The 23,128-nt window shown below is 33.6% G+C and overlaps 1 protein-coding gene across 1 annotated transcript in view; it reads left to right on the top strand.

The window, feature by feature from the left end:
• PREX2 (phosphatidylinositol-3,4,5-trisphosphate dependent Rac exchange factor 2) overlaps positions 1 to 23,128 on the top strand; it is a 519,198-nt gene that overhangs the window by 308,923 nt on the left and 187,147 nt on the right. Inside the window, exons 36-37 of the mRNA XM_044682545.1 lie at positions 20,520 to 20,586; positions 20,854 to 21,044. Coding sequence (XP_044538480.1) covers positions 20,520 to 20,586; positions 20,854 to 21,044 — 258 coding nt within the window. The remainder of the gene's footprint in view (positions 1 to 20,519; positions 20,587 to 20,853; positions 21,045 to 23,128) is intronic.

Below are 23,128 nucleotides of genomic sequence, written 5' to 3'. Positions count from 1 at the left end.
ATCTGAAGTTTTGTTAACCAATATTTGATTTAAATTTTCATGATAGGTGATACCAACGAAAGGTAACATTAACATTTGTCCTATTGATGTAGCTGATTAAAAAATCTTGAAAAGAAAATATTAAGGAGAAATTTTGCATTTTTTATAGCTTCTACATTTAGGAATAATTGAGCTTAGATTTCCTTTTTAAATACCTACAAATTTGTCAGCCTCTGTATCTTACCTCCTTAGCATTATACTTCTGTTTTCTATTCTTTCGGCTGAATTACATTTACTTTCATAGCTTAAGATGTTTTAGCATTTCTGTTTCTCTAACATTTGCAAGGGGAAAATAAAGCAAGTTGGGGCTTAGAGTTGTCCGTAATATAAATTTAGCCTGATCTAATAGTTTGCTAATGAGATGTTAGACAACCAGGAAAAAATAATTATGTCTTGCAAAGATTTTAAATTACTTCAGTATGCTTAACAGCTTACTGGATTTTTTTAAACTTTGTTAAAAAAAAGATATGAAGGGCCCAGCACTTTGAAAATAGGATTGATAATTATGTGGTAGATTCTTTAACACAATATAATTACAAGAAAAACTTGGCCCTGTTTACTTATCTCTAAATATCTCTAAACTTTAAATAAGCCATTCAAATTATATAATTGGCCTTTACTATTTAAGAATGCTAAATTTGGCAGCAGAGGACCTAAGCTGAAATTCTTTCACTGTATGACCTTGAGCAGGTACAACCTCTCTGGGCCTTAGTTTCTTCTTCTGTGAAGTAAAGAGGTTTGAAGCAATTGGCTTCTAAAGATCCTTCCAGCTAAAAATCAATAATCCTATGACTACTCTTTTATTTGCTATGGGAACTTTAACCTAAATGCTTCAGAAACTTAAACAGTACTGTCTCAGAAAAGCTTCAGATTATTGTACCATATTGTTCTTTGCATTTTTCCCCATGTAATTTGTGGTCAATAATTTATGTCTTCATTGAAATGTAGAAATGGTACAAGGCACTATAATTTTTTTTTAAACCCCTGCACTTCGGTGTATTGTTTCATAGGTGGAAGATTGGTAAGGGTGGGCAAGTGACTTGCCCAGGGTCACACAGCTGGGAAGTGGCTGAGGCCGGGTTTGAACCTAGGACCTCCTGTCTCTAGGCCTGACTCTCACTCCACTGAGCTACCCAGCTGCCCCTGGCACTATAATTTTAATAACACATTTTGGAAATAATTGGATTGCTTGTTTGAGTTTCTGTCTTCCAATAAACTCTCATAAAAGCTGTATTGTTTTGATTGTATATAATTATAGTGTATTTTAATATTGCTTTATTATTTATTTCTTTGGCCATACAATACTTCCCCTGTAACAGTGAAGTAGAGTTAAGTAAAATACATCAATGCATTGTCCTTTTCTGACAACATGTTCCTCATCCTGCACTTGGAGAATAATACCATCTTTCTACTAAGAAGTAGTCATACTTTCTCATTAGTCAACTGAAGATAAAATTGGCCACTGCATTGTTCAAAGTTATGATGTATTTCAGTGTTTTCTTGTATGTGACTTTTGTAGGTGTATAATTTGTTTTGATTTTTCTTTCTTTGCTTTGAATCAGCTCATAAAAGTATGTCTAAGTTTCTTCAATTTCATGTTCATTTCTTATGGCTCTACACCATTCTGCTATAATATACGTTATCCAGCTACTTTGTGAGCAATTATCTACCACTTTGTTTCCTGGTTTTTAACACAAAAGTGTTTTATAAATATTTTGGAATATGTAAGCTTTTTTTGGATGTTGACCTTGTTGGGATAAGATTAATAGCATGGTGAGGTGGGTGTAAAGGTATGTGACTAGTGACTTTTCTGATATAATTCCAAATTATTTTCCAGAATAGTTGGATGAAATCACTGTTCTTTCACAAATGCATTAATATGCCTCTGTTGCTATATCCCCTCAGTATTTATCATTTTCAATCTGCCGTCTTTGTCAAATCTATTGTGTGTGGGACAAAACCTCAGTGTTCTTTTAATTTTCATTTCTTCAATTATTTAGAATATTCTTGTGCTGTTCACATCTTTTCATCCATTGAAAAATTACTCTTATGTTTTGTGGATTTCTATTAGCTTCTTAAATATCTTGGTTGATATTAGTTGTATATCCACAGTAATATTGCTTCCAAAGATGGTATTATTTTAGTATTGAATTTATCCTTGTACTTTTGAAGTTTTTTATATCTTGAAAAACCCAGGCTATGTAAAATATACAGATGCTTGCCCTGTTGGAAGTCAGTCTCTGAATGAAATTCATCAGTTTGTTCCAGGCTTATAGTATTCACACTAGAATATCAGATGAAATGAAAATGATAGTAGAATTAAAATGAAGCAACTCAACAAAATATTTGCTTGGCTTAGGTGGGGGACAGAGAAATCAATGAGATCTGTTAAATCCAAAGATAGCTGTGCCTAGAAATTTTAAATATTTTTCTTATTTATCCCCTATATTTTAACATATATTCTATTCATAGTTATGTGTCATATGAAACTGGGTTGATAATGATAGAAGAGTTCAGTTGTAATTATTATTCAGCTAGGTGGCACAATGGTAGTGGTAGCACAGTTAGACTAGAAGTCAATTAACCCTGAATTCAAATCTTGCTTCAAACACTTACTGCATAGCCCTGGACAAGTCATTGAGTTTGTCTCAATCTCCATTTCTTCATTTGTTATATGGAGATAATGGTAGCAACTATCTCACAAAATTATTGTGAGAATCATGTGAGAAAAATGGAGCATTTTACAAACCCTAAAATATTGCATAAATGTTATTGTTTTGTTATTATCCCAACAGCATTATTGAATTAAATTAACCTTCTTTTAAACTAGGGCCAAGAAGAGATGGATGCTTAGACAAGAGAGATAAGTTAGGTAATGGAAAGGAAACAGAGTAGATGTGATTCTGTCTCTGTCTTCCTGTCTGTCTGTCTCTGTTTCTGTCTCTGTCTCTCTGTCTTTCTCTGTCTGTCTGTCTCCCCACCTCTCTCTGTTTCTCTTTCTTGCTGTTCCCTTCCTTCTCATGTCTCTTTTCTTTCTTCCCCACACATACCTTAAGCATGGGAATAATAAAAGGAAAATTAGCCTTATTTGCTGCTGTATTTGTACATTAAAAAACTAACATAAGGTTAGCTCTAATGCCTAGATCCAGAGCTAGAGAATTGCTATGTTAGGTAATGATTAATTATGTTACAAACTGATTCTTTGCTTTGCATAAGGATTTATTTTTACATAAAGAGGTCTGCTGGTGCATTTGAAATTGTATTTGTTACCACAAAAATGTAGTATACTTTGAAACAGTATTAAGTGAAAAAGGAAGGAAATTTAGAGTCATAGTTCCTGTTTCAATCCCAACAGTCACTTTGGACAGATCATTTAATCTCCTTGCTTCAATTTACACACCTATAAACTGAAGAAAATGAACTAGATGATTTATAAGTTCTCTCTCCATATTTACAATCTTATGACTATTCAGGAAAATGGCTTTCATAGATGTATACGAGTGTATATTCTACTGAACTACCTCCTTTTTAACATCTATATTGACATTTACTTGCTATTGACAGGTTATATTTGCAGCTGGTGATCCACATGCAGTTTTATTATGGATACTTTTTAAAAGTTGTGTAAAAGATTTGGTTAAGAATTCAAAACCAAATATAGATAGCTAGACAGATAGAACAGGTTTTGTTGCAAGATGGCTTCGTTGCCAAATGGACTATTAAAGATTTTAAAAATTATATGACTTTGAGCATTTATCTCTCTAAATGATAATTCTCTTCTTGGTGACAATATTTATCCAACCAAAGTAACAGCATTTATCAGGCATCATAAATAGAAGCATTTTCAAAGGGAAACTTTGCAATGAATCATCCATTTCCTGAAATTAAGCAAAATTTATTTTGTCCACCAAAACAAGAGAAATAGAGATCAAAGTAATCTGGAACTATGAGTGATCTGTAGAAATAAGGAGAGTTGGAGTAACAAAAGGGAAATATGCACTCAGAAAAATCAATGAGGAACATACTATTTTTGTAGGGAAGAACTTTCATTTTTCATGGAAGCATGATTTATGTTTTTAACTGCTGACTTCTCCATTTGATCACAAGGGCAAAGCTTTTGAAAATATATTTGAGACACTCTTGTATAGTTTTTTCAGTGAATTTTGTTTAGATTGATTTTGTTCATTTCCATTTTTTCAGACATTCCATAGTTCTTTTGTTTTACAAAGACATAATGGACAGCGAATGGATGATAAATCATCTTTTCAAAACTTAACCTCCAAAACAATCTAGAAATGTATTCTGAGATCACAGCTCAGGCCATGGAAGACATCATTGTAGACTTAAAAGAAATCAATATAAAGGTCTCTCAAAGACATTTGATTATTGTATAATGATTCTCATGTGAAAGACAGAAAGAGGGAAGAGAGAAGGATCTAATAAAAAATTTGGCTACATAGGTAGCTCTCTTATAGACTTCACTTTTTCTTTTAGAAAAACGTGCAAAAGATAGCTATGTGGGCTCATACCAAATGCAAATTCAATTTTGATGTTAAATTTTAAGAATATTGTCTTGTCAATAATAAAGGATGGTTGTAAAAATATTTTTGGGGCCAAGAATACATTGGTTATCAAAGCTATGGCCCAAATAAACTCAGTTAAGGAAACAAATTAATGGCAATGAAAAAGACCTAAAAATACCTCTGTTTTCAAATGAGATGGAATAACAGAATGATAGGGTCAGAGACTGGAGTAGGTGGTATTATTGAAACACTTCAAAAAGAGAAAGAAAAAACAAAAGCTTAATTACTCAACTATTTTGTTTTGTTTGTTTTATTGAAGTGAAGGGAAAGGAAAAGGGAGTAAGCATTAATTAAATCCCTACTCTGTGCCACGCACTGAGCTAAGGAGCTAAGAACTTTAGAAATATCTCATTTCGTCCTCACAACTACCCTGGGAAATAGGTGTTATTTTTATTCCACATTTATAATTCAGGAAACTGAGGCAAACAGGTTTAGTGACTTCCTTAGAATTCCAAGCTGATAATTATCTGAGATGAGATTTGATCTTGTCTTCTGGACTCCAAAAAAAATCAAGAATTATCTTAATACTGGAAAGGGTATGAAAATTATGGATTCAGTTCATTTTCCTGTCCTGTTGAAAAGTCTTTAGATCAATTTTATAATCTAATAAATTAGTTACCCATTTTAGATTTGCCTCTTTTGCAAATTAAGTGTAGCATTTGCGTCTTCATAAATTCATTGATAAAAATGTTGAATGAAATGGATGGATATAGTGCTCTAGTAGGATTATATAAACTTTATTCCCAGATTGATTTCAATCCATTTGTCAATATTTTTAATAATCATTCAACCAGCTCTAATTTTATTTTGCAAGATGCAATCAACATTTTGTTATCTTATCCACACAAATGTTGGTAGAGGCATTGTCAGATGCTTTTCCTATTGCATTTTACCATTCTACTATTCCAGTGAGCTAGTCCATAAAATAAATCTGTCTTGAATTGCTGAATTGTTGAATTGAATTGAATTGAATAGAAATGTTAGCTTCTAGTGAATACAACTTCCAGGTATTCCAAACTGCCACGTAATTTATCTTACATTTTTGCCTGAGATTGTGGTCAAGGTAATATCATGTTTTGAGAAACCAATTTTATTCCCTTTTCCTAAATAGAGTCAGTATTTGTTCATCTCTTGTTCTCTTCACAGTTCTTCAAAGATCATCAGTAGTGTGAGCCATAAATCAGATCTAAATATTCATTCAATATCCTGAGTTCAAATTTACCCCAGTCAAGATGCTTGAGCTTGTTCCTAGGTACTCTGGATTTTAAGAAATATTTCCTTACCTCAGCTCCAATTCTTTTTAACCATGTGTGTTATGCTAATCAGTCAACAAGAATTTGTCTACTAGGTGTCAGGTACTGTACTAACAGTTAGTACTAACTAATGCCAGGCAAAGGTAGTCCCTGCCTTCCAGGAACTTGTGCACAATTTTTCCAGTTGTTTAGATCTATATTTATTTGTGTAAAAAGTGTCTTGTAATTATCTTCCCATAGTTCCTAAATTTTTCTCGGCATGTAGATGCTCAATATTTTAAAATGCTTGCAGTTATATTAAATGGAATTTTTCTTTGTATCAATTCCTGCTTGGTTTTATTGATTACATATGGAAATGATAATGATTCCTGAATTGTTCATTTTATATCCTGAAACCTTGCTTAAGTTGTTAATTATTTACACTATTATTTTAACTGATTGTCTAGGGTTCTCTAAGTATACCATCAAATAATCTGCAAAGAATGATAGTTTTGTTTCATCATTACATTTTTTATTCCTTGCATTTACCCTTCTTTTATTGCTGTAGCAAACATTTCTAGTACAAAACAGAATAATTGTGGTGATAATAGATGTCCTTGCTTCACTCCTGATCTTATTGGAATGATTTCAAGTTTATATCCAATACAGATAATACTTATTCTCAGTTTTGGATACATACTACTTATCATTTTAAGGTTCCAAATGATTCCTGTGCTTTCTAGTGTTTTTTTACTGAGAATGGGTCTTGTGTTTTGGTGAAAGCTTTTTTAAAAATCTATTGATATAATTATATGATTTTGTTGTTTTTTATTTATATGGTCAGTTATTTGTGATTTTCCTAATATTGAGCCAGTTTTGCATTCCTAGCATAAATCTCATCTGGTCAAAGTATGTGGTCTTTGTGATATATTTCTATGATCTCCTTGCTAGTATATTTAAGATTTTTTGCATCAATATTCACTAGAGAAATTAGTCTGTAATTTTCTTTTTCTGTTTTTGCTCTCCCTGGTTTAAGTATCAAAATTATATTTGTGTTATAAAAGATTTTCATAGAACTTTTTTACCTATTTTTTCCAGAAAGTTTTGATAATATTGTAATTAATTGTTCCTTAAATGTTTGGTAGAGTTTACTTGTAAAAAAAAATCTGGTCTTGGGAATTTTTTTTTCTTATAGAGCTTAATAATGGCTTGTTCAAATTCTTTTTAAAAGATACATTTATTTAAGTATCTATTTCTCCTTCCATTACTTTGGACAATTTATATTTTTATAAATACTCATCCATTTTATTTAGATTGCATATAATTGATCAAAATGACTCAATAATTGCTTTAATTTTATTTTCAGTGTTGATACATTCACTCCCTTTTTTTTGAAATTGAAATTCAGCTTTCTTATTTTTTAAAATTAAATTATCCAATGATATATCTATTTTGTTGGTCTTCCATTCTCCCCATAAAACCAGCTTCTTAGTTACTCCTTTTTTACTCCAAGTACTCTTCTCTACCTTGGAAGTGGGATCTGGAAGTGGGTATAGGAAATGGTATTGCCAAAGAGCACTTTGCCTTGTGCCCAAGGTTAACTCACATGTCTCCTGTCAATACCAAATGCCACATCCTCTTTCTATCTCTGGCTTGACAGTTGCTGAAGCTGCTGCTACTGTTGCCACCTCCCAAACCTCATAGCGGATGCTGCTACCATATAGACTCTAGGCTTGCCCCCATCCCTGTGCTATAGACTTCTCACCATCTCTCTTCCTAAATTGTCTTAGATGGGAAAAAATCTCACCTTGACCTTTTGTTGGCTCTGACACTCCAGAAAATTAAGTTTAAAATTGTTTAGTGGGGAATGTTGGGAGATATTGGCTGCTTCCTCTACTCTATCATCTTGCTTCCAGAATTATCCCTGCTCTCAAGGAGCTTATAATCCAGTGGGAAGAATAACATGCAATAACTCATATAGAATTATGTACAAACACATGTATATGCACATGTATATATACATATATATAAGTATATATGTATATATACATATATACATTTCTATTTGTCCTATAGAATAAATTGTAGATAACAACAAAGGGAAGGCATTGGCATTAGGGGGACTCATGATAGACTTCTTGTAATATTTTAGGATTTTAGCTAGAACTTGAAGGAAGCCAGAAAAATCAACAGGCAGAGATGAGGAGAGAGATATTGGGGAGAGAAGACCTGTTCTAGGGTCATAGCAATGTCAGAATAGAAAAAGAGGCACATATGAGAGACTATGAAGGAAATATAGGCAGAACTTACCTAAAGTTAGGGGATGAGGGAAAATGAGAAAGTGAGGGTGTTACCCAGATTTTGAGCCCAAGTGACTAGAAAGATAGTGATACCCTTCACAGTAAAATGGAAGTTCTGAAGAGTGGGGTGCAGATAAAGAGATACAGAGAATTCTAGGGATGGAGGATAGCCAATGAAATTGCACAAATTCCAGAGAAAGAATGTCTTCTGGGAAGAACAGCAGTGAGTCCATTGTTTTTGAATTGTAAAATACTTGGAGAATGGCACGTTATAAGAAATTTTTCTGCTTTGATGGCCATTCTCTTTAACTGAGAAGGCAAAAACAAATAAGAAATTTAGAAGTTCTAATTTCTATTACCAATTAGCAATAGAGCCTTTGCTTTCCAATTTTATTAAAATAACTAAAAAAAGAATAATTAGAAAGAAAAAACAGACTTCTTAGTCATCTTTGAGATTTCCATCATAGCCTCTCAATCCATCTAGGGCTTATTTTTCCTGAAATTATTCCATTAGATGTGAACTTTTTTATTTATCCTTGGTTAAATGCTTCTGCTTCCATTACTGGTAAGCCCTTTCGAATTTAAATTAATTAGCTCCAGGTACAGCACAATACTTCCTCAGCTGAATCATTCACAAATATTTCTTCAGACTTTAAAAAAATCTTTCATATTTCTGATACCATCTTCTCATTTAGAACCTCTGGCCACGGTATTATTATTATCCATTTTAATTACTTTTATGAGATTTTACTATCTTGAACAAATGGCTCGCACTGCCTACAATTTGATTGCCTTTAAACTTGAGATTCTATACTGGAAAGTCTCCTTCTACCTTCCTAATTATTGGTCAGCATTAACTAGACATTAACAGTTACTGTTGTCATCTCCTATAATTGACAAAGCAAGTATAGTTGACCTATTCTGTTAACAATTCTTGGCATTCTGTAAAATCTCTGGACCTTATCACATAATAATATTTTAATATATTTTGAAAGCATAAAATAGTATGCATAGGATTATAAAGAAAATTAATTATAGTAAAATAAAGATAAAATATTTCCCATCCATGTTCACAGACTTCTTAAATCTATCCGTGGACTTTAGGTTAAGAACCTCTGTGAAGAAAAGAATTATCTATAATTTTAGTCTGAGAGCCAGTAAATACTTCCAATTATTTTTAGAAATTGCATTGTTCTAAAGTAGAAAGGTAAATCCATTTATCAAGAGTTAGATGCTTTAAGAAACCAATATAAAAACATAGAACACTGTTTATTTTAAATCTATTTTATCCCCAACTACTCTAAAGTTTTTAAACCTGAGTCTAATGAGGCTTACCTGGGCCAATATCTGCAGACATTTACCTCTTGACCATCACTTTGTCTCCCTGGGAGATATACTGCAGAAAGTGATGTTCTGTGAATTTCATTTCTGATTCCTCTTCTGTTCAACAAACATTGACTGAGCATCTCCTGAAGGCAAGGCACTGTAATGTGTGGGTAAAATGGTATAAAAATAAATAAGACATCAGCAGTATAGAGTCTACCAATGAAAATGTTAGTCATGTATGAAATTAACTTATTAACCAGCCAGTATTTATCAGGTATCTACTGTGGGTCTGGTATCAAATAAGAGATAAAACACAATAAATGAAACCATCTGTACTAATATAGATATACTCATATAGAATAAAAATAAACAAATACAAAGGTAAAGATAAGGTCGTTTGGAAGGAAGGGTCCTAGCAGTTGAAGGGGGGAGAGATCAGGAAAAACTTCATATCCAAGTGTTTGAGTTCATTCTGGAAAGAAGAAGGAATCTATGAGGCAGAGATGATAAAGAAGGACATTCATGGAGTGGAGGGATAGCTAGTACAAAAGTGAGTTGGAATGCCCAAGGTGAAGAATGAAATTAAAGTGAAAAAGAAACTTTGTTGTCTTCGTTTTCTGACTGTCTGTTAAATTGTAAATGACTTGGCTGGCATGGTGTCTCAAGTGGATAGAGAACCAGGTCTAGGGATGGGAGCTCCTGGGTTCAAATTTGGCCTCAGAAATTTCCTAGCTGTGTGATCCTGGGCAAGTCACTTAACCCCAATTGACTAGCCCTTACTGTTCTTCTAACTAGAAGGTAAGGGTTTAATATTTTTTAATTGTTAATGATTTGTAGACATGAATGGGGATGCTAGGGGGCTTGGTGGAGAGAGTATTGGGCTTGGAGTCAGGAAGACTGTACTACCTAAGTTCAAATGTGATCTCTGAGACTTATTTGCTGTATTACTTTCTTCATGACCTGGAGAAGGAAATGGCAAACAACTACAGTATCTAGCCAAGAAGACTGCAAATTGGGTTACAAAGAGTTGAACATAACTGAAAAGTGACTAAAGAATTACAAGCATGAAGAATAAGTGTATAATAACAATAAGAGTATACTTCAAGAATTCTCTTGAGTTATCTCTGTTATATACTCTGCAAATTGTTTTTTCAATATACTGCTTCATGTTTTCTGTAATTGCAGCAATCTGTTTTTAGCAATCTTACTGTCCAATTTTTTTAGACATGTACACTACTATGGTATAGTATATGGTGAGCCTTTTAGAGAGTGCCTGCCCAAGCTGCATCTTCTAGTTACCTTTGAGGCTCCTCCCACTCACATTACCCCAGAAAGCAGGGAGAAAGTGCTTGCATTCAGCTGCTTGGCAGAGGGACATGTAATAAATATCCTTGGGTTCTGTGGAGAGGGGGAATGGAGCAGCCCCCTCCAGCACACTGGGGCACCCACGCTACAACTTTACCAACACAGTATTATGTGAATCATAAGCTCAAAAAATGAGATAAAATATATTTTAAATATATTTAGAAGGATTAGGTGCCTTTTATTTATTTTGTGTCATTTATTGTATGAGAAACACTAAAATTTTTTCACTAAATTAAAAAAATTTAATAGGAAAGTTCCAAATATTTTTGAGAAATGCATTCTTAGCTATTTTGTGAGATGATATGCAAACATTATTTTGTTTCAACATTTTCATAAAGATTCACTCTTTAACTTTATATCATAATCTCAATGATGATATCTGGGTAGCATTTTATTAAATATTCAGAGGTGGCTAATCATCCCAATACCATTCCCAACACATCTTAACAGATTTATTCAGGTAATAGCTGGGGACTTGTAGCCTACCACCAGGTGGCAGTTGTGAGAATAGATAACTGTAATAGTAGGCAAGAGGAGAAACAAAAAAGAATTTAAGAAAGATTTTTAAATCAGAATGAAACAAAGTCAGTTTTAGGGGTAGTAGGGATAACTGATTTTGTTCAGATAAATCAAGGATGGCCAGAAAAAACACAAAATTATGTTGCCACTTGGAAGAATTCGAAGCTTTGTGATATAGAAGAAAACACAGTGGGTTTAAAGTCAGAGGAACTCTATACAAATCCTTGCTTTTCTACTTTCTATGAATTGCATGACCTAAGGAAATTCACTTTGTCTCTCTGAACTTCATTCCCTTCTCCATAGATTAGATCACATGGGTTTTAAGGGTTTTTTTTCCAACTCTGTGATTTCCTTTTGTATAAAGTAGAAGTTAGACTAGAACATTTCTGATCCTACTAATTTAGTCCTTTAGACTCATGAATTTAGATCTGGAAGTGATACTAGCGTTCATCTAGTCTAACCATTTTGATGGTGAGGTTACTGAAGTCTAGAAAGTTTAATTGATTTGACAAAGTTCAGACCAAGCAACAAATTCTAGTGAAGTAAATGGTGGAAATATTGAAACCAGGTTCAGTGACTCCAAGCCCAACACTATTTTTACTACCAGATTTCCATATTAGAAACAGGTGAGGGGGTGGGAAAGGAGTGTTTAGCCTTTAGAAGAGGAAATTCATTATGGGCATAACTATATTCAAGTATTTGAAAAGTTATATAGAAAGAAATAAAACTTTTTTTGTCTGAATCAAGAGGGAAGAACTGTGAACTGTTAATGGAAGCTTTGCTATTTAGTTTTTTCAATCAAGTTTGACTCTTTGTAACCACATTTGGCATTGTCTTGGCAAAGATGTTGGATTGATTTGTCATTTCCTTTTCCAGTTCATTTTATAGATATGAACACTGAGGCAAACAGTTAAGTGACTTGCTCAGTTTCATACTGCTAGTAAGTGTGTGAGGTCAGATTCAAACTTAGAAAGATGAGCCTTCCATCTTAGCCTTGCACTCTTAACTGCTATGCCCCTACGTGTCCCAGGAGAAACTAAAAAGAGATAAATCTAAGTTAGTCATAAAGAAAAATTTTCTAGTAATTCCGGTGACTCAAAAATGGATTAGCTGGCCCAATGAGGTAGGATGTTGTCCATTAATGGTGATCTTTCAGTAGAGTCTGGGTAACTATATGTTGAGTATGTTATAGAAGGTATTCCTTTTCAATGACTGATAAACTGGCTTCTGAGATCCCTTCCAACTGTGAAATCTGCAATTCTGTGATAAATAGAGAGTTTGAAGATGAGAGAGAGATGAATGATGATGATGATGATGATGATGATGATGTTGACAGGTAGTTTGAAGAAAATTATTTGAATGAGTAGCATTATAAAGTATGGAAGTGCAATATAAAGTCATTCAGAGAAGGATAAAAGAGAGAAAGGAAAAAAATCTTTGTTGCCACATAAAGTAAGAAGTGTAGAGCAGTGGATAGAGATCTGTCCTCAGAATCAGGAAGACTTGGGTTCAACTGCTGCCATTAATACATACTGGCTTGTGACCCTGGGAAGTCTCTTAACTTCTGAGTACTTTTGGCAAATACCTAGACTATTAGTTGAAGAGAAGGTGCAAATCTGCAATGAGGATATTTCCTCACCTGGGAGTTCCTTCAACAAAGAAAGCAGAGTTCTAATCCATTCCTGTCCTCTTATAATTCTATTCCTCATGATCCTGCCCAAGCAGTGAGAGGTGACTTGATCCTATAGAGTTGTGAAGTATAATTTTTGTGTTACATTTATGTGAAAGCATTTTATTAAACTCTATTAGAACTTTTAGAACCATTAGTACTATTGCTCTTCCTGTTTCTTAGGCTAATTAACTTTCAGATTTTTTTCCTGTGTATGTCTCTGTTCCCCAAAGACTTCATTTCCCTCTTTTTCCATTTGGGCACCATTACCTTACTTGTTCACATTGTCAGGATCTTGCTGATGGATGCCGGGCAATTATTTCCATTTGTAAAAGTTTCTCCTTTCTAGGAGTCAAACATCTCAGCCTCTTATTTAATGCACATTTTGTTCTCTCTTAATGCCCTATTGCACATGGCCAGACTAATCAGAGAATGTCTTGAACTCACTCTGTAAAGTTATATAGGCAGTATAATTATCTTGATCTTAAGTTGATTCATAATATAGTCTGTGGAATTCCATGAAAAGTTTGTCAAATAAAAGATATTTTATGCAATTTTACATAGAACAGCTAGTTGGGAAAAAACCAGTCGGAGGAACACCAACTTTCTCCTATCATATGCCTGGATTATAGAAGAGTTACCTATTAGAGATTAGAAAAAAGCAACAGTAGGACTCTCAGACAAATCTTAATAACATTGAATATATTCAGAGAGGGCTATGACTTCATTCTTGCTAACTTCAAAAGCATAATAAACTGTTGTCCAGCTTTGGATTAAGGCCAATATTACCATTAACTTTTTCCATAAAATATGATTAAGGAGCATAACAAGCCTTTTGTAATTAAGTGAAGTGCTTTAGAAATTTATTTGCTGTCTACAGATTGTCATATTCTGAAAAATATTGGAGTTTTATAAAAAGCTATAACCTTAGGAGGCTGGTAGAATTTCTGGCTAAGCTGTCTCTCTTTCTGAGGGGAAATATCTTCTCTAGGAAGCATTTATTTATTTTTTAAAAATTAATTGTAAGGCTTCAAGTTCCAGTCCTTTAAATTAACAAGTAATTATAATTGCATTTAAATAAATTAATTGTAGGTGCTCTTTTAGCATTCGGCCAGTTACATTTTCTCATCATCTCACTCCATTAGTGTACAGTTGTGTTTCATTTTCCCATTGTGAGGACACTTGTTCTACAATCATCAGATAAAGAAGAGGCAAATAAATGACTTTGTGATTCTATGGCAAGAATTGTTTCAAGCTTTTATTTTCTAAAAATATATTGTCTACATTATTTCATATTGAAGGAAATCTTTGTTTTATTCATGTGATATATGGAACATGCATGATCTTAAGTGAGGTGAAACTGCCTCACAGAATTCCACAGTACCTCCTCCCAGAACTCCAGGAGAGGGGGCAGTTGGGGGAATTAAGAATGTAGGTATAAAAAGCAGGACACCCAGATTGGAAAAGGACACTTTGGGAATCAGGGTGGCTGGGAAAAGGGTAGGATTGCTTCTCTTTTTGTTAGCTCATCTCTGACCTCAGGGAGCAGGGTTTTCTTTGCTATTACTCCATACAGACTAAACCAGGCTTTTTGCAATGGGTAAATACCTCAAGGGCAGTATCTCAGTTAATCTCTAATCAATATAGATCTACAATTAAGATTACCTTCACCATCTTAAACTTGATAATGTTAGATTAAGAGAAAATCAGTTTCTGAGAGTTAGAAGTATTAGTAATTCAAAAGTATTCCCCTCTGGGGATTGCTATATCTAACAAGTTTCCTGAAGATATTAGGTAGCTTTCCTTACCCTCAATACAAGAATTTACCCTCCTTCCTTGTTTTCCTGAAATTAATAAATCCCTTCCCTTGTTAGTTTGTGAGCCAGTGTGAAGTTATATTTTAAGCTTTACCAGCCAATTTCATACATTACCTAGGCCAAATCTTCCACATCAGGCACAGCACTAAGCATAGGTGTTCTCCTGAGGGTACAACTGCTGTTTGAAAACATCCTGAACCTTTACCTACCTTAGGCTTTGGGGAAAAATCTTCCAACAGTGGAAGTTGCTAGTTTCTGTGGGATTATTACCCATCTGTCAACCAATTTAGCCCTGGGATAACCAAGTCAAAATATCTTCCTTTCTTGATCTAAAAGGGATTCTGTTAAAACTGTTATTTCAAGGGCTATAACTGCCTCAGGAAGGGGAGGAGAAAGAATTCTATTCACTCACTCCCCTACCCCCTGTTAGTATAGCCAGCTTGATCTTTTGCTGTGACAACATTACCATTCATTGCCAACCTGACCCATCCTTACATATATTAGTATAAAAAAGATGGGATTACTTTTCCTTAAGAAGTTTCTTTTTATCCATGAAGATGATGAATGCTACCTACTTCCTGTCAGGGTGATAAGGGCCTAAAAGTAACAATGAAACATGTTTTGGAGTATAGTCAGATTTATTTTCATTGATAATGGATATGCATTAAAATGATTTTTCCAGGGGTGATGGGGACAAAAAAGGGAAAAATATTTGATAATTGGAAAAAAAAAACATAAACATAGAGCAAAAAGTCCATCCTACCTACCTCTCCCCCAAACATGCTTTCTTTTTTGAGGTTCCCTAGGTTTAAATAATTTCCATTGCTGTCCTCTAACTTACAGGGTTGGGAGGAATATCTCTTATTCCTCACAACTACTTTCCTATCCTTCTATCACATGGCAACTTTTCCTTCTTTGTGATTATCATCTAATTACATTTTCCTGTTGAGATACTTTTTGCAGTTATATATGGACCTGCAGAACCCTTTTCAATTTTCCTCAGTATCAGAGTAACACCTTGCTCACATATTTCCTTTTCACTTCAACTCCTTCCATCAATCTTGATGATTTTAGTATACATGTTGATGACTACTTTCAACATTCTGGCCTCCTAATTTTCAGCCTCCTCACCTCCCATGACCTCTTCCCTCATGCTTCTTTAGCCATTTACTGTGTCTCAAAACTGCTCTTCTCCATGATCCTGAAGCCTAAAATTCCCTCTGACAACCATATCCTACTCTTCCTCCTCTTTTATAAAAATCATCCTTTTTTGGACCTGCTGTTTATTATCATCTTGACCTCTGGTCCCCCTCTCAAACCCCTGTGCTAGCTTCCCCTCCTGCTTATAGATCATCATATAAGTAATCATTTCAACAAGGCACAATCTAACTTGCCTCTCCATTGTTATGCTCCACAAATCCCCAAATATGACTTGCCTGCTCACCAACACTAACTTCCATGTTCATCATACTCTTGCTCCAGAGGAGAGCATCACAGGAGTTAAGGATAACCTTTGGAGTGGCCTTGAGGCAAGAGGTAGGAATGTATGGAAAATACCAAGTGGGAAAGTTTGACTAGGTAATAAGTGCTTGCCAAATTAGTCTTTCTAAATATGTTTTTGCATGATTTCACATGTATTATTGATATTAAATTTCTTATGTTTCACAGCATGATGAACATGGAAATATGTATTGTATGACTATATATGCACAACTTATATCATGTTATTTGCCATTTGGGGGAGTGGATGTGGGTAAGGTGGTAGAAAATATGTCAGAAAATGATAATTAAAATTATATTGGCATGTTATCTGGAAAAATTTAAAAAGTAAACAAAAAAACAGCAAATTGCCTTCTCGAGAAGAAGGGTAGGGCAGGAGGGAGGAAGGGAATTTGAAACTCAAATGAAAAAAAAAATGAAATGTTAATGCTTTTACTTGTAATTTGAAAATATTTAATAAATTAAATAAAATTTATTTTAAAAAGACTTTAAGCCTTTAAATAAAACAATTTTTCTAAATCATACATCTGACTGTTAGATACCTCTTAAGGATCTTCACTGGCTCCCTAATGCATATAAGATAAAATAAAAACATCTTATCCTAGCATTTAAGGCTCTCTTTTTCATACATCCCACAATTTAACAAGTTGTTTTCCAGTCTCATACTCTTCCTTCATATTCCTGTGCATTCTTGAAAACTTTTTTGAAATATAGTCCATCCACATCTCTACATGTGGAATAATTCTATTATCTTATGGTCCAGTTTGAGATACCTCTTTATGAAGCCTTCCTTAATCCTCTCAGGTGAAAGTTATTTTCCCCTTCCCAAAATTTCTTTTAGGAGAATATTTCAACATCTACTTGATATTAATTCTATTCTAATTTGTTTTATGTTTTTTGTCTATGTGATATCATCCCCTCCTGCTACATCCCTATCTCCTTAACTTAAGCCCCTTAATGGCAGACTGTCATTTTCACATTCATATCCCCAACACCTTGCAAATAGTAGATAACCAATCAGTGAATTGAATAGAATTGAAAACTTCCATAAAACTCTTTTTTTCCCCATGAACTCTTCACTCATTGAATTTTTCTTTCCTTTTCTTTAATCTGCAAATTTGGTGATTCTGACAACTCAACTTAATAGAAAATAACAGAATGAGATCAACATGATTCTTCTTAACTGAGTCAGCAACACTCTTTTTTGCAGAATGGGAGCTTTCTAAAAGAAAGAAATGTGTACTCAATATAATAAATACAAAAAGCCACATGTCCACAACACTGTAAGGTTCACAAAGACCTTCTTTATATGTAACAGAACTTAGTCAGCAGTAATGTCAGGTTTGTGTAGCACAGTATCCTGAGGAGGTGAGAATGATCTTTGTTAAGTATTTATAAAACACCTTTCCCCAAAAGTCCTCAAGGTTTAGAGAAAAAAAAATTATTTAACTAGTTATGTTCAACTCTGAAATATGTTTTCCCTGACATAACCTTATTGTTATTGTTCCCTTCACTTTCTGTATTTGGACAAATTGCTATTTAGGAATCATGGAAAGTCATGTTAAAAATTGTAACTCTCCAGTTTAGTTCCTAGCTTTATGACCTGAGAATGGCCAAATTAAGCTTTTTATCTTGCCCCAACCCTCTTTCTCTTTCTCATTTTGTTATTTGTCATTTTTATCTATTTATTCATTCATTCATTTAGTTTTTTTTTATTTAACCCAGTCTTTCATGTTTAAAACATGACTTGTAGGTATCCTGTTAAGAACTAAATTCTGTCTATTCTAGTTATACAACATTTTTCATATCTGTCTCCTCTTCTTAATTCCCATAGTTTCCCCTCATCCCTTTTGTTATGTGCCCTCATAATCATTGAACAGAACTACTACAATAGAATTCCAATAATTTTCCTATTTTGATTATTCATCTTATGTGGTCTCCTTCAACTCTTAAGCCCACCCAATGTTTTTCATTATACTTTTCAACATCCTCCCTTTTATATTCCAAGTTTCAACATATCTCAAAAGCATATATGCATAGTTTGTGGGCCAGATGTGTTGGAATATTGCAATGGGACATTAACCAGTGCCCTGAGGGGAAAAGGAAGGACCAATGGTTGTGCTACTTTGGACATTGTTGACATACCTGATCTATGTACTATAAATTCTTGAGCTTTGTGTATTAAATTGTCTTGGAAAATCCTGAGAAATTCTTCAAAGGGATCATCTGTTTTCATCCACTGCAAGGAGATATTAGTTCATAAATTGTAATTCTTTTCATGGTTATCTTTTTCTTTGGTTCATCATGTGAAATACAATGTGAAAGGTCTAATTAACTTATGAAGAGGTGCTTCTTGTTGCCTTTGGTTGTACAATGAAATCAACACTGGCAGCTTCTTTATTAGCCTCTCTTGAGTGAATATGAAAACCATCCTTCAATTTAACTGCCATTTCTTAATGTTTTCTAGTTTCATTTCTAGTGGGCTGAATATCAACATGGATATATTGAATTTCCTAAAATAGTATATCAACTTTTTGATTATCTGACAAGCATCTCATGTTTAGAGTAGAAAAAATTCCATTAGTGTTTCTAGATGGCCTAAAACCTATGTGATTCTTAGCACTCTCTGACTGTTACTACTATCTTTGCGGAAGGAAAAAGGGGAAGGCAAGGGACTGAGAAATATATATTTTTAATTTTGCTTTGTTTTGTGAGTTGTCATAATCAACAGATTTATTAACTAGGGCCCACCTATGCTTGCCCTCAATAGACCAAGTCTCCTTCTAGAACTATAGTTGAGTCCTTTTCAGCTTAGCAAGACTTGTCACTCTTATATTCTTTGAGAATCTTGTATCATATTCCTACGACAATGAGACCATTTTGGAAAATTATTGGTTTTGCCTTTGTGTTCTAGAGATAATCAAGTCAATGAATATTACTTGGATTTCTACCTGAGAGCATATTATTTTGGAAATTAAAGTGTGTTTATTGATATTATCAAATTTCAAATTATCATGTAGCTTTTTTTTTGACATGAAGAAATATTTCATATGTAGAAGGCATATCTCTCAAACTGAAAGGATTTGGATATTACCAAAATCAATCAGTGTGACATAACTATTGTCATTTGCCAACTGAAGTAGGATTACAAAACAATTATGGAAATGCCCACAAGATGGAAGGACATAACTACCATAGGGTAAAAGGTGATGTAACAGGACCCAAATTGGAATCAAGATGAAATACTAGGGTCTGACTCAGTCATTCATCAGAGATTATAAGGACACCATTTCCCAACAGACGGAAATAAGGATTTTGGTGAATTTTGAGTCAGTCTAAGCGAGGGAAATCTACCACTGATTAATGTGTTTAAATTCAGGGAGCATTCAAAAGTGCATTTTTACTCAAGATGCTCCCGGGAAATTAAGGTAATTGTATTCCAGAGAGGTATGTGTGCCTTGCCCAGAATGACCCTGCTGCTCTTCATGATCTCAGGAAGGCACCACTGTGTCATATGCTGATTCGGTCATCTTCCAAGATCTGAGAGTATAACTCGCATGTTAGGCTGGCATAAACTGTGCCTTGAGTTAATAAGAAATTAACTGAATATTATTTTTCTAACTAAAAAGAACAAATTAGTCTTCCAATGCATTATTATTTCTGACCAATATGTAGCTTAGGCCCCAAGAAAATCAGACTAACATATACTGATAAAAGATTATCTCTCAGGATAAATTCATTTTATGGTTTTACTCGTGTAATAAGGAAAAAAATCAGGGGAAGAAAAAGACTTTCCCCAGGGCTACATGAATATATCGTGGGAATTTGGAGATTTAGTTGTTACTTTAGTAGGAATAATATTGACTATCCTCTTCACCATCCTATTTCTCATAGTCTATTCCCGTGTTTATTCCCATCAGATGTTTATTTCCCATTTCTTGAAAAGTAAAGTAAAACAAACAAAAAAGTATGTTTAATAATTATTATTACTAGAAATGACTATTAGTAGGTTTCAGAATTGATAAAGTAGAGCTGAATCCCTTGCAACTCAAAAGGAATGAATCTAAGAAGTTATTTTTTTTATTCCTTCCCTTTATAACACACACAAAAAGTTTTTTAATAAAATTTCATAAACAATAAGTAATTTTACCTCGTTTGGATTCTTATAGGGCTTTCTACCTGGACAAGTCAAATTCACCTCCTAATTCCACATCTAAAGCAGCTTATATAGATAAGGTAAGAGGCAATAAAATTTAGTTTAAAGTTTCTTTGACAGCAAAATGCACCACTCTTCTAATCTGTTTAGTTTTTTTCTTGACTAGTGGGATAATTGTGACCCTTATAATGACAGTATTTGAATTACTTAATTCTGTCATCTCAGAATAATGGTAATAGCACATTCTTTTCTAGCCTAGTTCATAAACATAGAAAGAAATAAGAGTTGTGAAATGTCTCTTGATGCTACATTATCTGCCTTTCTTTATGTGTACTTTTCTCCTGCAGCTCATGAGACCTCTGAATGCTTTGGATGAACTTTATCGCCTGGTAATCTCATTCATTAGATCAAAACGAACGGCAGCCTGTGCTTACACAGCATGCAGTGCCTCTGGAGTTGGACTGCTCTCAGTTTCTTCAGAACTCTGTAACAGGCTAGGGGCATGCCACATCATCATGTGCAATAGTGGAGTGCATAGGTATGTACCTTTATCCATTTTTCTTGTTTCAGGGGGATATGTGAGGTTTCACTCTGTGTCCTGCTGATATTTTGTTCCCTGAGGGAGCATTATCTAATTATATTTATAAACCAGCATCAATTAAAGATTCTGAAAATGTTTTTAAAAGTTATGAGATTTTGTAAGTAAAGCAGAATACTAATTAAATTAATTTGGTAATGAAAATAAATTAATTTATAAGCAACAATCACTGAACTTAAGATATGCATTTTCAACTGTTGCTTGTTTTTTTATAATAAATTTCCACATTAGTTTTCTAAAGTCATATGATCCCTATTGTCTCCTTCCTTTCTTTCCCTCTCCCTCCCAGAGTTGACAACCAATTCACTCTGAGTTATAAATGTATTATCATTCAAAACACATTTCTATATTATTCATTTTTGTAAGTGAATAATCTATTAGAACCCAAACCCCAAAGCATATACATAAACAAACAAGTGATAAATCATATGTTTTCATCTGCGTTTCTACTCCAACAGTTCTTTCTCTGGAGGTAGATAGCCTTCTTTTTCATAAGTCCCTCAGAATTGTCCTGGATCATTACATTGCTGTCAGTAGCAAAGTCTGTCCCATTTGATAGTTCCACAAAATTATAGTTACTATGTATAATGATGTCCTGGTTCTGCTTATTTCACTCTGCATCGTCAATTGCTGCTTGTTTGTACAAGTAAATTCAATAAAATTGATGCTATAAGAAACAATTAAGATTTATATCAATTCCATATTTTTGATAATTTTTAAATTATTTTTCCAGATTAAATATCAATGAAATTTTCATAATCATTTTCTGACATTTTACAATCTGTGTTCTCTCCTACCTTATCACCTCTCCCTTCCCTAATATGACAGATAATATGATATAGATTGTATATGTGTTAACATACAATACATATTTCCATGTTCGTCATGTTGTGAAAGACACAAATCACTTAAACTAGAGCAAAACTCATGGAGGAAACAAAGTATGCTTAAATTTGCATTCAGACTTCATCAATTCCTTCTACAATAGTGGTATATTTTGTTAACAAAGTCACAGCTTTATTAAGAATTTATTATTATTACTAATGATTATTAGATGTAGGTGTTCATAACAGGTTAAGTTCAATTGAATCCCCTGCAATTCCTAAGTATGAATCTAAGGAGTTATTTTTTTGTCCCTTCTTTTTATACCACAAGCAGAATTATTTTCTCTAGTAAAGGCAGAATTCCTATTGAGCAAAAGAAGAGGGGTCATTTTAAGGAAATCTTTGCTCAAAGGTTTTATCTTTGATAGGCATGCTTTAGAGGGGGAGAAAAAGGCAAGTATCCATAACCATAAATGATATGGTGAGAAAAAGTGAAATATATTTTGGAAGTAGATTACCATTTCCATTTTTTATCATCTTTACCAAATGTGTGAGGGTCTGTGGTGAGAAATACCTATTCATATATTGTTGGTTGAACTCTGAATTGGCATAATAAAATTGGAATTATACTAAAAATTACTAAAGTGTAAGTGCTTAAAAGCCCCATTGATCCAGTGACTTAATTAGAAGTCATCTACCATGTGGATGTCAAATAATTTGTTGGGGAGGTAGATTTAAAGTATGTGGTCTCATTTTGTTACTGTATTAATTATCACTATCCATTTGCTTTTAATGCTTTACTTTTCTATCTTTATTGCAAAGTAATTAATATTAGAGTTCAATTGAAAATATAAAATAACAAATTGGCAGAATAAACTTTAGACCTTTGAAGTAGTTTTTATTTAGAAGGGTGTTGTATGTCTAAGTGAATCTACCCCAAACCAATCATCCATTCATAACTTCACTATACCAGAAGATTTATTATTTTATTGCTTCAACAATTCTCTTCATAGGGTCAGAATGCAACACATCTGTACCTTTTCATACTTTGCTATTCTTATCTATATTCAATCAGAATTTCTCTTTAGAGGATCCACCAATGCATTGGAGGTCTTTCCTTCCTTCCTTCCTTCCTTCCTTCCTTCCTTCCTTCCTTCCTTCCTTCCTTCCTTCCTTCCTTCCTTCCTTCCTTCCTTCCTT

This window comes from Gracilinanus agilis, chromosome 1 (assembly GCF_016433145.1).
Source record: "Gracilinanus agilis isolate LMUSP501 chromosome 1, AgileGrace, whole genome shotgun sequence".
NCBI lineage: Eukaryota > Metazoa > Chordata > Mammalia > Didelphimorphia > Didelphidae > Gracilinanus > Gracilinanus agilis.
Note: the sequence above shows the minus strand (reverse complement) of the source record. Positions and strands in the feature narration are given on the sequence as shown.